This window comes from Camelina sativa, chromosome 11, assembly GCF_000633955.1.
Source record: "Camelina sativa cultivar DH55 chromosome 11, Cs, whole genome shotgun sequence".
In the NCBI taxonomy this organism is placed as follows: domain Eukaryota; kingdom Viridiplantae; phylum Streptophyta; class Magnoliopsida; order Brassicales; family Brassicaceae; genus Camelina; species Camelina sativa.
The window spans coordinates 9707515-9724280 of NC_025695.1; the positions used below are offsets into that span (position 1 = coordinate 9707515).

At 32.1% G+C, this 16766-nt stretch overlaps 2 protein-coding genes and 1 long non-coding RNA gene across 3 annotated transcripts; all 3 read right to left on the reverse strand.

The window, feature by feature from the left end:
- On the reverse strand, window positions 3000–4111 carry LOC104722636. The gene has a single exon (XM_010440838.2). The coding sequence runs from the start codon at window positions 4074–4076 to the stop codon at window positions 3120–3122; it is 957 nt and encodes a 318-aa protein (XP_010439140.1). The 5' UTR covers window positions 4077–4111; the 3' UTR covers window positions 3000–3119.
- LOC104722637 lies at window positions 8587–11115 on the reverse strand. Its single transcript, XR_757230.2, has 3 exons — window positions 10221–11115; window positions 9049–9124; window positions 8587–8916 (listed from the first exon to the last, which is right to left on the reverse strand). It is a non-coding gene; the product is annotated as an uncharacterized LOC104722637 (long non-coding RNA).
- On the reverse strand, window positions 12329–13914 carry LOC104722638 (V-type proton ATPase subunit G2). The gene is made up of 4 exons (XM_010440839.2): window positions 13809–13914; window positions 13270–13367; window positions 12818–12918; window positions 12329–12709 (listed from the first exon to the last, which is right to left on the reverse strand). The coding sequence occupies exons 2-4, from the start codon at window positions 13352–13354 to the stop codon at window positions 12566–12568; spliced, it is 330 nt and encodes a 109-aa protein (XP_010439141.1). The 5' UTR covers window positions 13355–13367; window positions 13809–13914; the 3' UTR covers window positions 12329–12565.

Consider the following 16766-nt stretch of genomic DNA (forward strand, 5'->3'; position numbering starts at 1 on the left):
AAACTCTTATTATGTTGTTGCAATAGAGGATAAAGTGTAAGAAAAACTCCGGATTAAGACAGATCGTGTGAGGTTGAGATTGAAAACGCAAAGATCTCTTGGAGATTTCACTTGAATGGTCCAACCAAATATCAAACACACAAAGCTTTCCCCCTGGGGAAAATTTAACAATTTGGAGCCTATAAGAACCCAGATAGCAAAAAACACAACTTTTTTTTTGACCNACATGCGACCATGATTAACGGAATTAACTACCTGTTCAGATTTGGACGGGAATTAATTAAATTAAAATTTTAGGTTAATTACTAATTAAATTAATTTTATAATTTTATAGTTTAGTTGATAAGTNAAAAAAAAAAAAAAAAAAAAAAAAAAAAAGATATTTCAAAGAGAGACAAGTCAGAAAAAATTGGGTGATATGTAGAAAAGTTGCAAAAGATTCAAAGGGGTTAATATAAAAGGAGCGCAACTGGTATTTTAAATATGTATTGTTTTTCTTACTATTTCATGTTTTTACTGTTTGGTTAGGTAATTTAATGACCAAACTCTACAGTATATATAGTTGACGGAAACAAGAAAAAGAGTTTACTCATAAGCGCCATAAAATGTCACATCTAAAAACTTGCGTTTCAAACAATTAAACCCTCACTTGATCTTGATGGTATGTGTATTTTAACAGTAATTATCAACTGTCTAACCATTTCTTCACTAGTGGAACTATTTAGTTTTTTTGGGGTTAAGTTTTTTTTTTTTTTAAATTCCTTGAATCTTCTGATTGGATGAGTTAATAAATCCAAAAAATGAATCTAGCTAGTTGCAAAAAGGAAATGATGGATGATAAAAGAATAAGGAAGATGATGGCAGGAAGACAGCTGGTTGTGATGAAAGGTGTGGGGGATGGGTTAGATCTTGACATGCGACCATGATTAACGGAATTAACTACCTGTTCAGATTTGGACGGGAATTAATTAAATTAAAATTTTAGGTTAATTACTAATTAAATTAATTTTATAATTTTATAGTTTAGTTGATAAGTTTATTGTCAACTGTTTCTTTAAGCTTTTCGATCCATTTCAGCAGATAAATAACATACGTACACATTAAACGAAAATGTGTGTTCAACAACATAGAGAATGTAATAAATCAAACGAAGACGTCTGCGCAAGCTAAGAATCTAAAAAAGACAGCGACCATATAGTATTTAATAGTTATTTGAACTTAATAAAAAGAAGATTAGTAGTTTTATTTAAATACACACGATTGTAAAGATTCGTGTTTTCGGTTTCTGCCATCGTTTTATAACTTTTACACCACCAAAAGACTAAGGGCTGCTAGGATTAATGTATTGAGTTTATAAGTGCAGAGTGCTATAATAAAGTTTTGGTGGGATTATATGTAAGACAAGAACAAGATTCATTTGCTAAAGTAAGATAAGCTTATCATGGTGGGATTAGTTTCCAGGATCTAATAAATTTCCTTGTTTAGTCCTTAAAATCGATCTATATACATTACAAGGTCTTTAAACACTTATCTTATGTCTTTGTTATATACTTATATCTACTAAAATGTTTTTTTTTTTCATTTATAACACATCAAAATATTAATTACGAAATTTGCTAATTTACTTAACAAAGAAATAGTTTGATGTATATTTGCATTTAATATGGTCCACATGTTATTTTGCCAAAAGATTACATTATAGCTACGATTGATCAATGCTTTACTTTACAAAATTCGATTGAAACGTGGAAAATTAAGATATATCATTTGTTCTTGTCTTTTATGCCGACCTATGATATCTTTAATGAGCCAATTACGTCCCTCGGCGACGCCGTTGGTCGTCCCATTCGTGTTGTTTTGTGATATAATCATTAGTTTCTTTAATTATCTTGGAAAGAAAATGATTCATGCAATAATCCGATCGTGATAAAATATGTATCCATATTTTCACGTTGCAATCTTACGATTTTGCTAGAGAAATTTGCATTATTAAAAATTGGAAAACGATTGAATAAGATGGTTTTGCTGTTAATTCTTTTGTAATTAGGCGTTCTGGATTCCTCTATAATTCTTTTGCAATTAAAAAAGAACAAAAAATGATACAGAGACATTTAGACACATCAGGCATCTGTATAATTATTTTTTGAAAATGACCACGATGAATATATATTAGATTACATTTTTTTTTGGTATATCCAATTGTATGGAAAAAAAAAACATTAAACTACAAAACATATGTATGGATTTTTTTTGTTGAAAAAGCAGGAGAAATAGAAAAAAAAAACTTGTAATAAGCCATTTTGTTTACGTTTTGAGTAAGAAGTGAAGTGTTGTTAGTGTTACGCTTAAACATAGGACTTTTGATCTAAGTTTATTTAGAGACTTAAGAGTAGAGGCTATGGTTTACGATTTAGAGTTCAGAGATTTGATTTAAACTATTTCATTAACTTATCAAATCCTCAAATATTTGTGATAATTGATTTGTTAGAACTTGATAATACTTGTAACTTTTTTTGGTTTTTGGTTTTTTTTTTTTTGTTTTTGTTTTCAACTTTTAAATGTCATGATGATTGTGTCCCTAACTCCCAATAGGCTTTTTCATTTTTATATGGACTGGACCCTTGACAAAGAAAAGTCATGGTCTCGGCCTTTTTGGTTTCTCGTTTAGTAAGGTGGCCCAATACTAAGTCTTCCTCAACGTTGCTTCGTAGTTTCTCTATTAGATTGGAAAACTGCATGTCGTTTCTTGGTATCACAAAAACACCTTGAGAGACTAGTCATCACCACGGCTTTAGAAGAACTCCGGTGAAGATGAACGACGGAGATGTTTCGAGGCAGATGTCGATGCAGCTATGAAATCATAAATAAGTAATGTATATCATATAGTTTTGTCTTGATAGTACATACTAACAGTCATAGTCTAGATACGAGTTTCAACTATTTATTTGGGACCAGTTAAGGAAATGGGTGTAAAACAGAGTGTTAAGACTCACTTGAAAGAGATCAACGCAGATTCAATGCTTTGCATGTAGGACTAGTTAAGGAGTAAAGACTAAAGTAAGCGATGACATATCAGGAGTAAGTTCCAATTTTGAACCAATTAAATAGACCCAATCATTTTATCCATGAGACCCGTTTTCGTATCCGGATTCGGGCTCTGGTTGGGTTCTGGTTACAGTTGCAGATGGCATTTTACTTCCACCAACCCATCTGCTCTCAAACACTTCACCATCAACAGCGTGTCTCTCCATCATCACTTGAATCTTCTTCGTTCTTGAAACCCTAATTCCCATTATACACACAAACCCTAGAAACCCTAACACGCCAAATCCTAAAATAAATCCCACGATCCACAACCACCACCAAGTCCACCACGACTCTAACTTCTTCTTATCGTTCTCTAAAGGCTCGACCACTGAATAATCTCCATGGCTCGAGCCGTAACACACTCCCGGGAGAATCATTCGGCTTATATGAGTCGCCTCTTCGTCTTTAGTCTGTGCCTTGAAACTCACGCATCTTACCCTAGATAGCATTTTCTCATCCGTGTCTTTAGGTAGATCCCTAAACGAAATCTCTACAGAACTCTTCATCCTTAGACTTATCTCTTTGACGTTATCTTGATCGGAAACGTCCAAAACCTTAAACCCTAAGACAGAAGCGATTAACCGGTAACCGGGTACGGTATACCAATGGTTAGACCAGTTCCCTAGATTTTGGTACACAATAGCGACTCTCCTTGCAGGAGGAACCGAAACTGACCTTGCCGGAATTAGCACGTTGCTAAACTTGGCTCCCGAGTTCCAGAGGCTCTTCCCGGTGAGACGGACGATTGATACTTCGATACCAGAGAGATTTTGCGGTAAGATAGCTCGGTATAGAGCACCGGTATGATGTTGAGTGGTTAACGTTTTGAGGGCGAAACTCTCAAGGGATTGAGACAAGGAATGTGGTAAAGTGACATTAAGGACTGATGTTGTAGAGTTTAAGTGGATAAGAGAGGATTGCGAAGTTGAACAAAACAAACTGGTGTATAGTAAGAGCACAACACAGCAAGTGAGAGACTTTGAGTTCATGTTTCTCTTTCGTTTTTTTCTTTGCTTTTTCTTTTGTTGGTCTTTGGGACAATGTTCTTTTAAGAGTTGTCTAAAGGAACTGAGAAAGGCAAAACGTAGGGCCGTGAATAAATGATGACGCATGTATTAAATAAAATCTTAATTAATGGATCTAGTTTCATTTAGGATTTGGATTTCTAACGAAATTAACAATCGGTTAATTAAATTATATTGTCAAGTCTAAGTGTGCCGATGGAAATGGTCTTGGACACTCTTGATATTGTAATGAAAAAGTGTAGTATCCTTTGTGAAACTTTAGGATTTTGTTGTACCTTAGTTAAATTGAAATGTTTTGATTCAGAAATTATACGTACGATTTATAAGTGAGATAAAATGGTTGAGAAAGTAATAACGCATGCAAAGAATAAAACATCAAAGAGTTGACTATTTTATTGTGTCTTTTGACTTTTGAGTAACCATATTAGTATGTTCATGCCGCTGATTGCGCCTCCTACTCTTTTTCTTCCCTAAATCATTTTTCTCTACTTTACAAAATTAAAGGTTCAATTATGATTTCCTTTTCTTTTTTTGTTTTTCTCTTTTTTCGTTTTTCACAAATTCACAACTAAACTTTGATAAGAAAACAAAACGTATTATGTCGAGACTTAATTTATAAGAATTTTATACACACGAAAATGCGCAATATAAATATCATAAGTATCAAGTGCGCAATCTATCGAAACTAGTTTCAAACATTGTTTTGCACGTCATATGAGTAGAGCTTTCAGTTTCAACATGAATTGGATTTAAACCTTATATGTATAAGAAGGAAAAAAACATGGATTGGAAATTTGAAGTTTTTGAAGTCATTATGATTAACACAGCTCAACATATGCAGTTACAAAGACTCAAATTCAGTAAAAACTTAGTTGAGACTACAATTAACTTTTTGTTGAGCCTACTAAGCTTTTATATCCTCATTAGAATATATATGGGTCAAATCTATAATAATGGGCCTGAGTATACCCAAAACATGCATTTGAAATTTTGATATATATGTATATTTTTTAAAGCCAGCTTATTCTTTGATCATCTCCAGTGTATGCCTTTTCCAGAATCCCAAACTTTCAACATCTGGAAATCTTCGACCCCATACCTGAAAAATAGATTAGAATATTATTAATAATTTGGAAAAACACTTTTTTTTTTAAATATACTAGTTTTTAATTGAAAATTGAATATATAAGAAGAAAGAATTATTAAGAACACTGAACTAAACCAACATAAATGAAACGGTGAGATCACTCAATAGTATAAATCCATAAAACGAAATCTTTATTTTTGACTTGTATCATGCCAAGAAAGAAAGAAAAAAACATCTCGTGGATGTTGCATATTCTATCATTGTGAAGAATATTTATATATTTTTTTTGAGGTAGTTTTGAAAGTAGATTGGAGATTGGTAAGTGAATAAATATAAAAAATTTAGGGTGTGAATGGTTGCAGCGGTTAGAGTGGACAAATCCGTCTGCGGATTGAACCGCTTTTATTTTACCATTCAGCAAATGTAGTCCGCAGTGGTGCGGTTCAAATAAAGCAGAGACAAGATCACTGCGAACCAACTGCAGACCACTTTTGCATATAAATAAAATTGGTTCGCAGCAGTCTGTAATCCGCCCCAAAAATAAAGCGGTCCAGACCACAGACAGATTTGACCGCCCTAACCGCAATTACTACTCAAATCTTAGAAAAATAAAATAAAAGTTACTGAATGGTCATATCAAGTGATGGAGAAAACTGAGGATTCACTCTTTTTAGAATAAAATAAAAAGAAACAGGTAAGAGAGAGAGTGTCTGCTTAGCCATGAGTTGTGTGTTTCCATTTCACCACAAAATAAAGCCATTCACCTTCTATACCCAATTTGCAAATCCGCTCTCTTCGTTCAACTATATATATTTCTTTGATGTTGCTAATAATTATTTTTTAATATGTTGCTAATATTTATTTTTAATATATATATATATTGTATTTCATATATAATAAGTAAAGAAAAAAAAGAAAAGAAAAGAAGTACTATATCTTTTGTCGATTCATAAATAATGTTACACCGTCTGTGCTGACTATATCACCACCGTTGCAAATTAGTTGGGTAATTGTCTGGTTCACCATCTCATTAACTATATGAGCTGCCATGTTGTTACTGCTAAATACTATAATGTTCCAAAAAGCATCGCATATGTTTAAAAATGTATATATATATATATATATATATATCCGATGCTAAGTATCTTACAAAACGGTACGTATTTTTCGTTTTTTTTGAATGCCATATATAACAAACCAACCTTGATAAAAGTATATATTCATTTTACCATTGGACTATCATATGATGTCAGTGAGCTTTATAACATAGCTGATATGATTATGAGAAGACTACAAGAAGACTGAAGCAAGTAACAAGAGACTCATGGAATCTCTGCAGTTTTGTTTCCCACTTCTGTATTCTTCTTCCATGCTTCACTTTTTCTATCAATATCTCTTGTTTTATATGTTAAAATCCAACTAAAATATACACATATATATATATATATTTGAAGGATAGAAAATTAGGAGATATTAAATTGCAAAAAATTAATTAAGACAGCTGTAGAAGGACAGAGTCAAATCATGGGACAACCCTATATGTCCAATAAAGGCATTGGAAATCCCTTCGTCTCTCCTCCAATTACCTTATAAGTTTCACAATTAATTTATACTGTATGTTCTATATCCCTATAATTTTGTATATAGTTTAGATAAACTCATAAACATAGTATATTTAATAGGACGTTGCTGACTGCAAAGTCGAGTCATACAGACAGACTTACAATATAAAATCAGCCCTAGCAAACCGAACCAGGTTAGTACATCGGAGTTTTATACTATGTACCAAGATGGCAAAGATTTGATACATGTAGATACTTGGTTGACTACTTTACGCACTATAGTCCATAGTAAGAAGATTTGTTGCACGAAAAAAAAAAAAAGAAGATTTGTTTTGAAAAGGTTAATTACGTAGTAGATAAAAGAGAGTTAGTTAGATAGATGGCTAAGATTTGCAAAAATATCAATCTGTTTTACTCTAGCTAATGTGTTATAATACCACCAATTCATAATCATTTATTTTACCCAACCAATCATCATCACTATTGGTGTGGTTAAATTCAAGAATAACCTAAACATAATTTAAAATTCGTATATAAAATATTCTAACAAAATACGAATATTCAACTCTTTTGAAGTTGGAGAGAATTGTACCAAAGCATAGACGACATGCTTGATTGCTTATAACTGTCGTATGTTTTTTTCTTCTATCATCAAATTATTGCTGTCTCCATATTCTTCTAGTTTTTTCTGCCATTGGTAAGTCTTTTGGGCCATAAAAACCTTGCCGTCATGGAAAAAAAGGTTTTAACTTAACTCATTTATCAAATCGCGTGATTCTACAACTGTTACTCCAATTGGCAACAGTATGAAGTATGAACGGTTGATTTCTAACCAGTTCTTAATACCAATCATACTTTATATGGTAACATTGAAGAAAAAAAATCTAATACAATGAAAAAAAAATATATCGTACTACAAGAAATGATGGATGGAGAAGAAAGGAGTGGCATGAGACTTGATGTGCCGATGGACAGATGAGAAAAAAGTTTGATTAGACTAAATTTGTTTTTTTCTTTTTAAAGTCGTGACACAAAATCAAGCTAGCAGGTTTATTTTATTATTTTTACTTTTGGTCTCCACCGAGAATCTGATGTGATGATATTCCCATTTTTTTTGCAAGAAATTACACTGCTTTTTTTTTTTTGTTACAAAATAAATTACATTTCATTATACTTTATACTAATAATTCAAAATTTGCAATTACGTCTGTAGCGTAGTGGCCATACAGGTCGGGTCAAGTATGTTACATTTGGGTCAAGTAAGTCACGTGAATGGAGTTGTAAGTTGTTGTTAGTGATGGTTTTTGACGTTTTTTTTTACCTACATGAATAATACCACTACAAGTCTACAACTGTTCTACCAGTTTATATATTTGAATACCGAAGCTACTCATCACTAAACAATCATTTTTCTTTCTTTCTAACGATAGAGTGAGAAGAACAAATTAAATAGTCAAACATAATAGTTTAGTAACAGGGTGGAGAATCCGGTGTACGATTCAGTTTCTATGTTTTTTTTTTTGTTTTTTTGGGTTTATAGGAAAGAAAATCATTTGCTTCAGTTTGATTCTAGCTAAAAGAAATACTACCAAATAATGATTAGTCAACAATAGATAAAACTGAAATGATCGGTTATTGCATGTACACAACCTACAAGGCTAACAATAGAGTAATACTCTAATTAAAAGCACGGGTTTATTGGGTTATAACTTATAACTCAAAAGCAAGAAAAAGGGTAACCTAAATGTGTCTCTTCAACAAAAAGACCCTAAATGTGTCTATAGATTCCAACATATAACATTTTTATATCACTAGGCATCCAATTATCCACGAGAAAGCTTTTTCTTAAATTGATTCTTAATAATGACATTGACATTCTTAGTTTTCACAATGAATAAAATAAATCTTTTGACAGAACTATTACACCAATCTATACATTTGGTTACACTTATGTGACTTATCAGTTATCAGGCTTCTAACCAACCAGATCTCAACCAATAGCAGTCCGAGTCTTAAATCTGCTTAGACTTTTATGATTTAATTCATATAATGATCACTTCCCATTAAATCGTCAATACGTTAACATTCACGATCCTCTCTCCAATGTTCAATCGAATCTCTGTATGCCTAGATGTTCATCTCCCTTTCGTTTAGTCTGCCATATATATTAACAAAAGCTTCAGTTGTCTCGAATGTAAGGTTGTGTGGATAAGATATATAATAATTGCATACGTAAATCTACGTATATGTATCACATACATACGTATACAAAAAGGAATGTAATTACCAGTTCCTGCAGCAACTAGTGGGGGACTATCTCCACAATCTGCCGTTCCTTCGGCGAAACGACGTAGGTTTGGGTACTAGGTTTTACAAAATAATTAAAGATAAATTATTGAACTTTCTGATTTCTCTTCTTTTATTCACTTTCTAAAAATTCGAAAGTTTGTTTGTTTCCTATAGTAAGCCATTGTACTTGATGTTTAGACATAATAGGAAGTGCCAAATCATATGCTTAGATCATCTTTTATACTTATTAGGTTTAGATAACATTTTCTTTTAAGAGAAAACACATGTTAGGGCCAAAATAAAAAGGAAAAATGAGAAAAAATATTTTGATACACTATATAAAATAATTATTGCTGGTTCTAAAAAGTAAAGAGAAACGTGTTTATAAGGAAGTGGTGAAATGTGACAGGAAATACAGACCAACATCGACACGTAGATAACAATGTAACATGTGAGCATAGGAAAAATTATTCGTAATTAGAGGTGTGAATATAATCTGTTACATGATGTTTTCTAATATTTGTAACAACATTACATATCAATAATTTTTGGAGACATAAGCCATAAAATCTAATTTTAAATAATTTTAACAAGTCAGAAATATAAAATTGAATAACAAATGAATTTTACAACACAGATAATATCGATCATTTCCAATTTCTAAGGCTAGAAAAGCAGAAACCGAAGCGTTTATAAAAGGTGATAAATACCAAAAATATTTTATAGAAAAACTAAAGAATGTCATTGAAGAGGGAGGAGGACCATAATTGGGAAGTGTAAAATAAATGAAAATTATGGGAACTTGTTGCTGCAGTATTAACTCTTCAAGCCCCAAGAGAAACAAAGCTCATGAGTTTGTCGCCAAACTTTATCTTTCTTCTTCCTTTTTATACAAAATATTTTTAATTACGCTAAACCCTAGCCATCTATATAATAGACAAAACCCTACTTGTAAATTGCAACCGCTAATTCCCAGAGAGGGAGAGACAAATAAAAAAGAAAGAACATACGTACACATCGTTTCAGCTCTTAAGAATTGGTAATATAATAAAAAAATAAAAACCTAATTAGCTCAGTTGACCTAGAAAGATGGCAAACGCAGGTTAGGAATTAAGAAGATTACATACGCTAAGATAAAGACTAGGGAGATATGAAGAAAATTAGAGATACCAGGTTTGAATATACCCAGAATTGGTCATAATCTTCTTCACCTATTCCTGCCTGAAACATAGAGAAACACGAAGTTAATTTTACTAGAAATAAATATACGAAGCCTACATATATATATATATATATATTATATATATATATATAAACTATGACTATATGTATACAGATCTAGCATGTTTAAACGCAAGAAATAATAATCAAGAAAATTGGAATACCAAGAAGAAAGGGAGCTCCCTTCAGTCCAATCAAAGAGAATCAATGATCTAATTTGTCTACCGCATCATTCATTCATTTAACGAGTCTAGTTCGAATTTAGGTGACTCGGTATTTGGATGAATGAGTCGGAAGCTAATTGGATCATATCACGACCTGTGAATGGACTCAAGGAAGCTCTCTCCATTAATATATCCCTATAATATCAATTCAAAATAAGTAGAGAGTATTATTGTAAACTACATGTACTAGTGTTCGAGCGTGTGTGGATGTACATATACCCTATATTTGCATGGATCTAGAACATAGCAAGCGAGAAAGCATGATTTTGAAGAATATGCTGCAAAATTTGAAAGAAAAGAAAGAAACCCTAGATCTCATCTAATAGTTCAAGCAATTTTATATGGATCTATGACAATAATAATTCGTATGTATGCATATGGAGAGATACAGAGTTTTGGAACAAAATTGATGAAAAACTAGAGATGAGAAAAGATGATGATGGCATGTATGTATGTGTGTATGCATGTGTTGTATGGAGAGAATTGATGAGAGAGAGTTTGAACAAAATATGATTTGATGGAGAGAGAGAGAGAGAGAGAGGGAGAGGCGTAGAAACTGGATGGTAGATGCGAGGAAATACACTATGGATACATTGCAAAAGCAGTGATGGGTTTTTATAAGCTGCAAGTTTTGAACTTTTTAGGTAAATTTTGTAGAAAAAAAAAGGGAAATTCTCTAAATATTTTTCCTTACTTCATTGGTACGTGGACTTGGACACAAACTAAGATAATGTTGGAAACTGTCAATTATTTAATGTATAGACGCTTGGACCGGATAGTTCCCTTTTCTCATCTACAAAGTTTGTATACCTATAATTATAGTCTATTTTATTTTGCTTTTATTACTACTCTATATTCTTTTATTCCTTTTTTTACCCAAAATTTACTATTGTTTTGTTTCTTACATGAGAATAAAAACTTAAAAATCCTTAATGATTGTGTTTCTCGTTAATATTATCAACCCATGAATATAAATATCGTACCATTTTCTTTTAGAAAAGATTCCACATTTTTGTATAAAATAAGTAAATTCTTGAATAACAACTAAAAATGTGATATTTTCTTTAATTTCAGAGATAATATTTTTAAAGGTTATTTAAGTAAATTATATGTTGATGCCAATAAACATTTTAACTATTTGAATATCATTTACCTGGAAAAGATAAAGGAATTTTCAACACGAGGTAAGTACTTAAAAACGTTTCCATCACTCGATGCATGGTTATAAACTACAATAGTGAGGAACTGAAACGATTGCTAATTCCGAACAAGGCGACGAATTAGAGAAACCGACCATACCCCCATCATACTTAAACCAGACCAACAAATGACCAAGAATCATGAACATAATTCAAAAGAGGCCATGAACTTAGTTCGTGGAGTATCGAGAATGATGGGAGGACCCGTACCGCATTGTCCTTAATTCAAAAACTCGTAGACGAGCTAAAAAAAAACTTATACCATTGACCAGCACCAATACCATCAAGATTAATATTTAATGATCACAATCACATACCAAGTGTATGTGATCCTTGCCCTCCAAATTCTTGAATTTCTAACCGATTTCACCGTCAACATTCTTCACTAATTTACATCAAATCTCTACCGTTCATCATCATCATCACCCTTCAGCCAATTTTCTTGATCACTAGTTTAGCTTATCTTGGATGGCCTTTCACCCATCATGGATCCAAATCCACTTTCAGGAAGTCCTATCTCATTTCAAACAACCATATGGTTAAAAAATATCCTAGGTAGTGCCAACGGGAGACTTACCTAAACTGACTTGGACAAGATTTCCTTCAATCTTTCTTTATTTTGAAATCTTCTTGATGAGACAAAATGCAATGAATTGATCCTTTGTTCTCAATCTTATTACAAACACAGAAAGTCCTAAGCAACTTCTGGAGAGATGAATACAATAATTCAAGACACAAATTGAAATTCAAAAGCAACAGTTGGAATCTGTGATCCACAAAACAATATAAAGAAAGGAATGAACAAATCCACCCAAATCAAAAATTACACTTCACACCATTTTACAGTCGATGGTTTCCTTGTGGATATACTTCAGTTGTTCACTGTGGTCACGTTTTTCAGAAGCATTTCCACAATATCTTTAGAAATTCTCGAAGCTTCGTTCTTCAATTGCTCGATTTTGGCATCAGTCTCTTGCTCAAGCCTCTTCACATTTGCACCTGAATCTCCGCTTGTCTGTTTTCACATTTAAGATTTCTCATCAACAACATGTCTTCGGAAGAACCAGAATGCATAAAAGAACACATTTTTAGTGGCGCGTAAGATCAAAGTTTATGATATTACCGCTTCGAGTTTCCTCTGGAAACCTTGCTCTGTACTGGTTTTGTGCTCAGCAATCTCTGTTTCAGCCTCATCCTTGGCTTGCTTCAGTCTTGTCATTTTTGCTGGAAATAAAAACATATACACATTCTCAATACCAAGTTGCAGCTAACTAAATCCTTGGAGAGAGCTCTGTGTTACAATCAAATGCTAGCCAAACTAAATACATTATGTCATCACTCTTATCACCAATAGTATTATGATCCTAACACTATATCATCTTGGTTTCAAGCACATCCTCGGTACATGAAGAACTCTGGCTTTGCATACAAGTCATTCATCTAGAAACCGAAAGAGTTATACGAACATGTAACTATACGAGTAAAACAATCAAAAGCAAGACCTTTAGCGATTCTAGAGTTTCAGACTCAAAGGCATATGTATCAGAATATAAGAATGGGAGAGCTTGTAAATACCGGTCCTAGCAGCATTGACAATCTGCTGAGCTTCGTGTTCAGCAGCAAGCAATTGCTGAATCCCTCCTCCATGATTCGATTCCATGTTTTCTTGAAAACTTCAAAAAAAAACCAAAAAAAACTGTTACAGATCATTCAATTAGTCTGATCACATGAAGTATGTGAGATATCAAACTCCAAAAAAATGTGAACTTCAACAAAAGTCTACGCATTTGTTCACAAATAACACACAGGAATCTAAAACGGCGATCGGATCGAGCATTAAAATGCGATCAGCCTTATATATTCAGATTCAAATCACAAACATACACAAATCTGTTCGAAAGAGTCAAAGCAGATCGATCTGTTCAGCCCAGCAACCAAATTCAGAATCAATATAATAAGATTTCTGATCTAACATTGGATCAAATAAGATCTAGACTCCTAAACTTGCACAAACTGGTTGAGGAATGAGAACAAATCTAGCGAAAAATCAGCGAAGTGGAAGAAAATATATCATAAACCCAGAAATCTAGGAGAGACAGAGAGAAGAAATTTACCTGCTTTAAGCACGAAAATGGAGAGAGAAGAACTATGAAGAAGCGTGCAGATCAACAGATTGAATACAACAATACAGACAGAGGAGGAAGAATAGAATTGAATAGAGAGAGATGAGTAAAATATATTTTTCTATCAGAGTAATGGGCCATTATACTCTTTAAATCAGGCCCATTAAAAATAAAGGAATGGACCGTGGAGTAAAATGTTCAAGTCCTAACATTGTAAAAAAAAGGTTATTCATGAATTTTGTAGGGATTTTAATCTCTTTGGCCCCTACATCTTTATTTCCATTCTAATTAGCCCCTTATAAAAAAAAATATTATTTTGATTTAGATAATTAATAAAAGATTAATAAATTTAGATCTTTTGACATATTTATAGACCCAATCTTATTTTGGATGTAGAACCATATCAATTTCGGGTATCCATATCTATTTCGGATCTTAATCCCTAAATCCTTGGATCTAAAGAAAAAAAACTCGATTTTCTTTATTTTTTTCTTCTCGTCTTCTTCTTCTCCGACTCAAGTCGACGGACACAAAAGAAGTTCAATTTCGTTTCTTCTTTTTTTCTTCTTCTCTCTTCTATCGATACTCTTTCCTCTTCTTCTTCTTTTTCGTTCGTCCGTCTCTCTCAATCCCCTTTCTTCTTCTCTTTGGAGATATCTGCCGTGAGAAATCAAAATTTGTCATCTGTTTCTTCTCAGTTGTTAGTCATTGTAAGCCATTCTCTTTGTTTCTTTCTTTTGATCCCTCTTTTCGATTTATTGTTGGGTTTAGCTTTCTAAATTATGTGAAAAAAATTTAAATTTTGTGAGTTCTAAGTTTGGGATAGTGAAATGATATCGTGAAAAACACAGTTTATTTCTTATAATTATGTAGATAGATAATAAGATTATGTGAGATTGTGTGAGTTTAAGTTTGTGTTTATGTTTGGATTGTGTGAGTTTGTGTTTGTGTCTGGATTGTGTGAGTTTATCTCTTTGCTTTAGATAATGAGATTGCTTTTGATGTTTGATATTGAATTTGTTGTTGCAGGTACCAATCCCAATGGTTAAAACCAGAGGAGGAGGATCTAATGCAAGGTGAAGTGAAAGCTCACCCTCTATTCCAAAGAAGGAGAATTTGTAGTTGAGATGAATGAAGGAACAAGAAAGAGAATAGAAAAGAAGGAGAAGAATGAGCATTTGTGGTTGAGATGGAAGAAAAACAGGAAGGAGAAAGTGAGGCAGCTGGTGGTGTGATTGTGACAATCTCAAACTCAGGTGGCTGCTAATGGGATGCCCAATAGACGAAAGTTCAAGCAGTGTGTAAATTTAGTGGATGAAGTATTTTGGTACAACTGAGTAATCTAAGTGCAACTATGTCTTCGAAGAAATAGTTATCTCATTTGAAAATTATTTTGGTACAACTAAGTAAATCTAAGGACAACTATGTATTTTGTGTTTAACCTTTTGTGCCATCAAAAGACCACATTATGACATCTAGCGCCATCAAAGAACTGACATGTGTAAAGTTATTTTTTCCCCAGCAAAAAGTCATATAGTTGTTCAGTTGTACACAGCTGCACAAAAATGAACATAGTTGTTCTTTTTTCTAAAAACCACAAAAATTAGTTGTTTTTTACTCTAAATCAAAAAAATTTAGTTGTATTTATGATATTACGTAATCAGAATACATTTACTATGTAGTCTTGTATTTAAATGTTTGAAACCACCATTATTTCTTGATTTTCATAATTTGTGGTTGTTATATACAAAGTAAGTTTAAAAGACTAAGGTTGTTTATGTAAGAATTTGGATTTTTATGATTTAGATTTGTTTTTACATGTAAAGTAGATTTATATGTTAAAATTTTGTGGTTGTTATATACAATGTAATCTTAAATGACTAAGTTTTTATAGTTTGGTTCTAAGTTTTATAATTTAATAAAATTCTGCAAATTAAGCAAGGCAATATAATATAGTTGTACCAGTTGTACCAAGACAAAACAACTCAAATTTGTACAAATACCACAATGAAATTAACTAGAGTTGTACCTGTTAAAACTTAGTTGCATTAAACACAAACACTATAATTTCTAAACACAAACACTATAATTTCTAAAATTATCATAATGAAAGCAATCAAAAATATAATTTGGTATTCCCTTATAGTTCGGGAATGAAAAAAAGAAAGTAACTAACTCTCAGATTTTTCATAGCCTCATTTACCATTATCCTACTGCATATCTTCTCAACCAACTTAGTATATGATACATCAGTAGCGATGTCTTCATAAGAAAAGAATACACTTCCTTATCTTTTCTTGAAATCTATCTTATACTTTCTCTGATACTTGAATAGTATCCATCTTAAAGAAAGCTTATGACTGAAGGAATTTTCATTGTCAACTGTAAAAGAAAGGAAAGAAAACGGTCTCTAATTTTACATTTTTTTGTAGCAGTTCATAAATATAGTTGTACTCATTTGTCTCAGTTGCACCAAACTTTTGTATCAGTAGTTTTCTACATAGTTGTATCTAATGGTCCCAGTTGTCCCATATCTGCAATTCTCAAATTTTTTCTATAAATCTCGCTTTTTTTCGGTTTAATGAGAGAGGAGAGAAAATGTTTATTATTTGGTTATTTTTTTTAATTTAAATTTATAATATAATATAAAAAGGGTATAGTGGGATTTTAATAATATTGGAAAGAAAAGGGATAGTGAGAATAAGTGGGGATTTTTTAAATTAGATTTAAAGCAAAAAAGGCTAGAGAGATTAAAATCCATTTTGTAGACATAAAATTTTTGTAGGATGTGTGATTGATTATTAGTGTCTATGTTATGGGAAAAATATAGTAAAATATTCTCTAAACAATACATGAACAAAAATGTTTCTATAAATTTTTCCTTTTTTTCTTGTCTAAAAAAAAAAGTCTATCTAGTACTCTAAACATCAATCATACACCTTGGAGTCG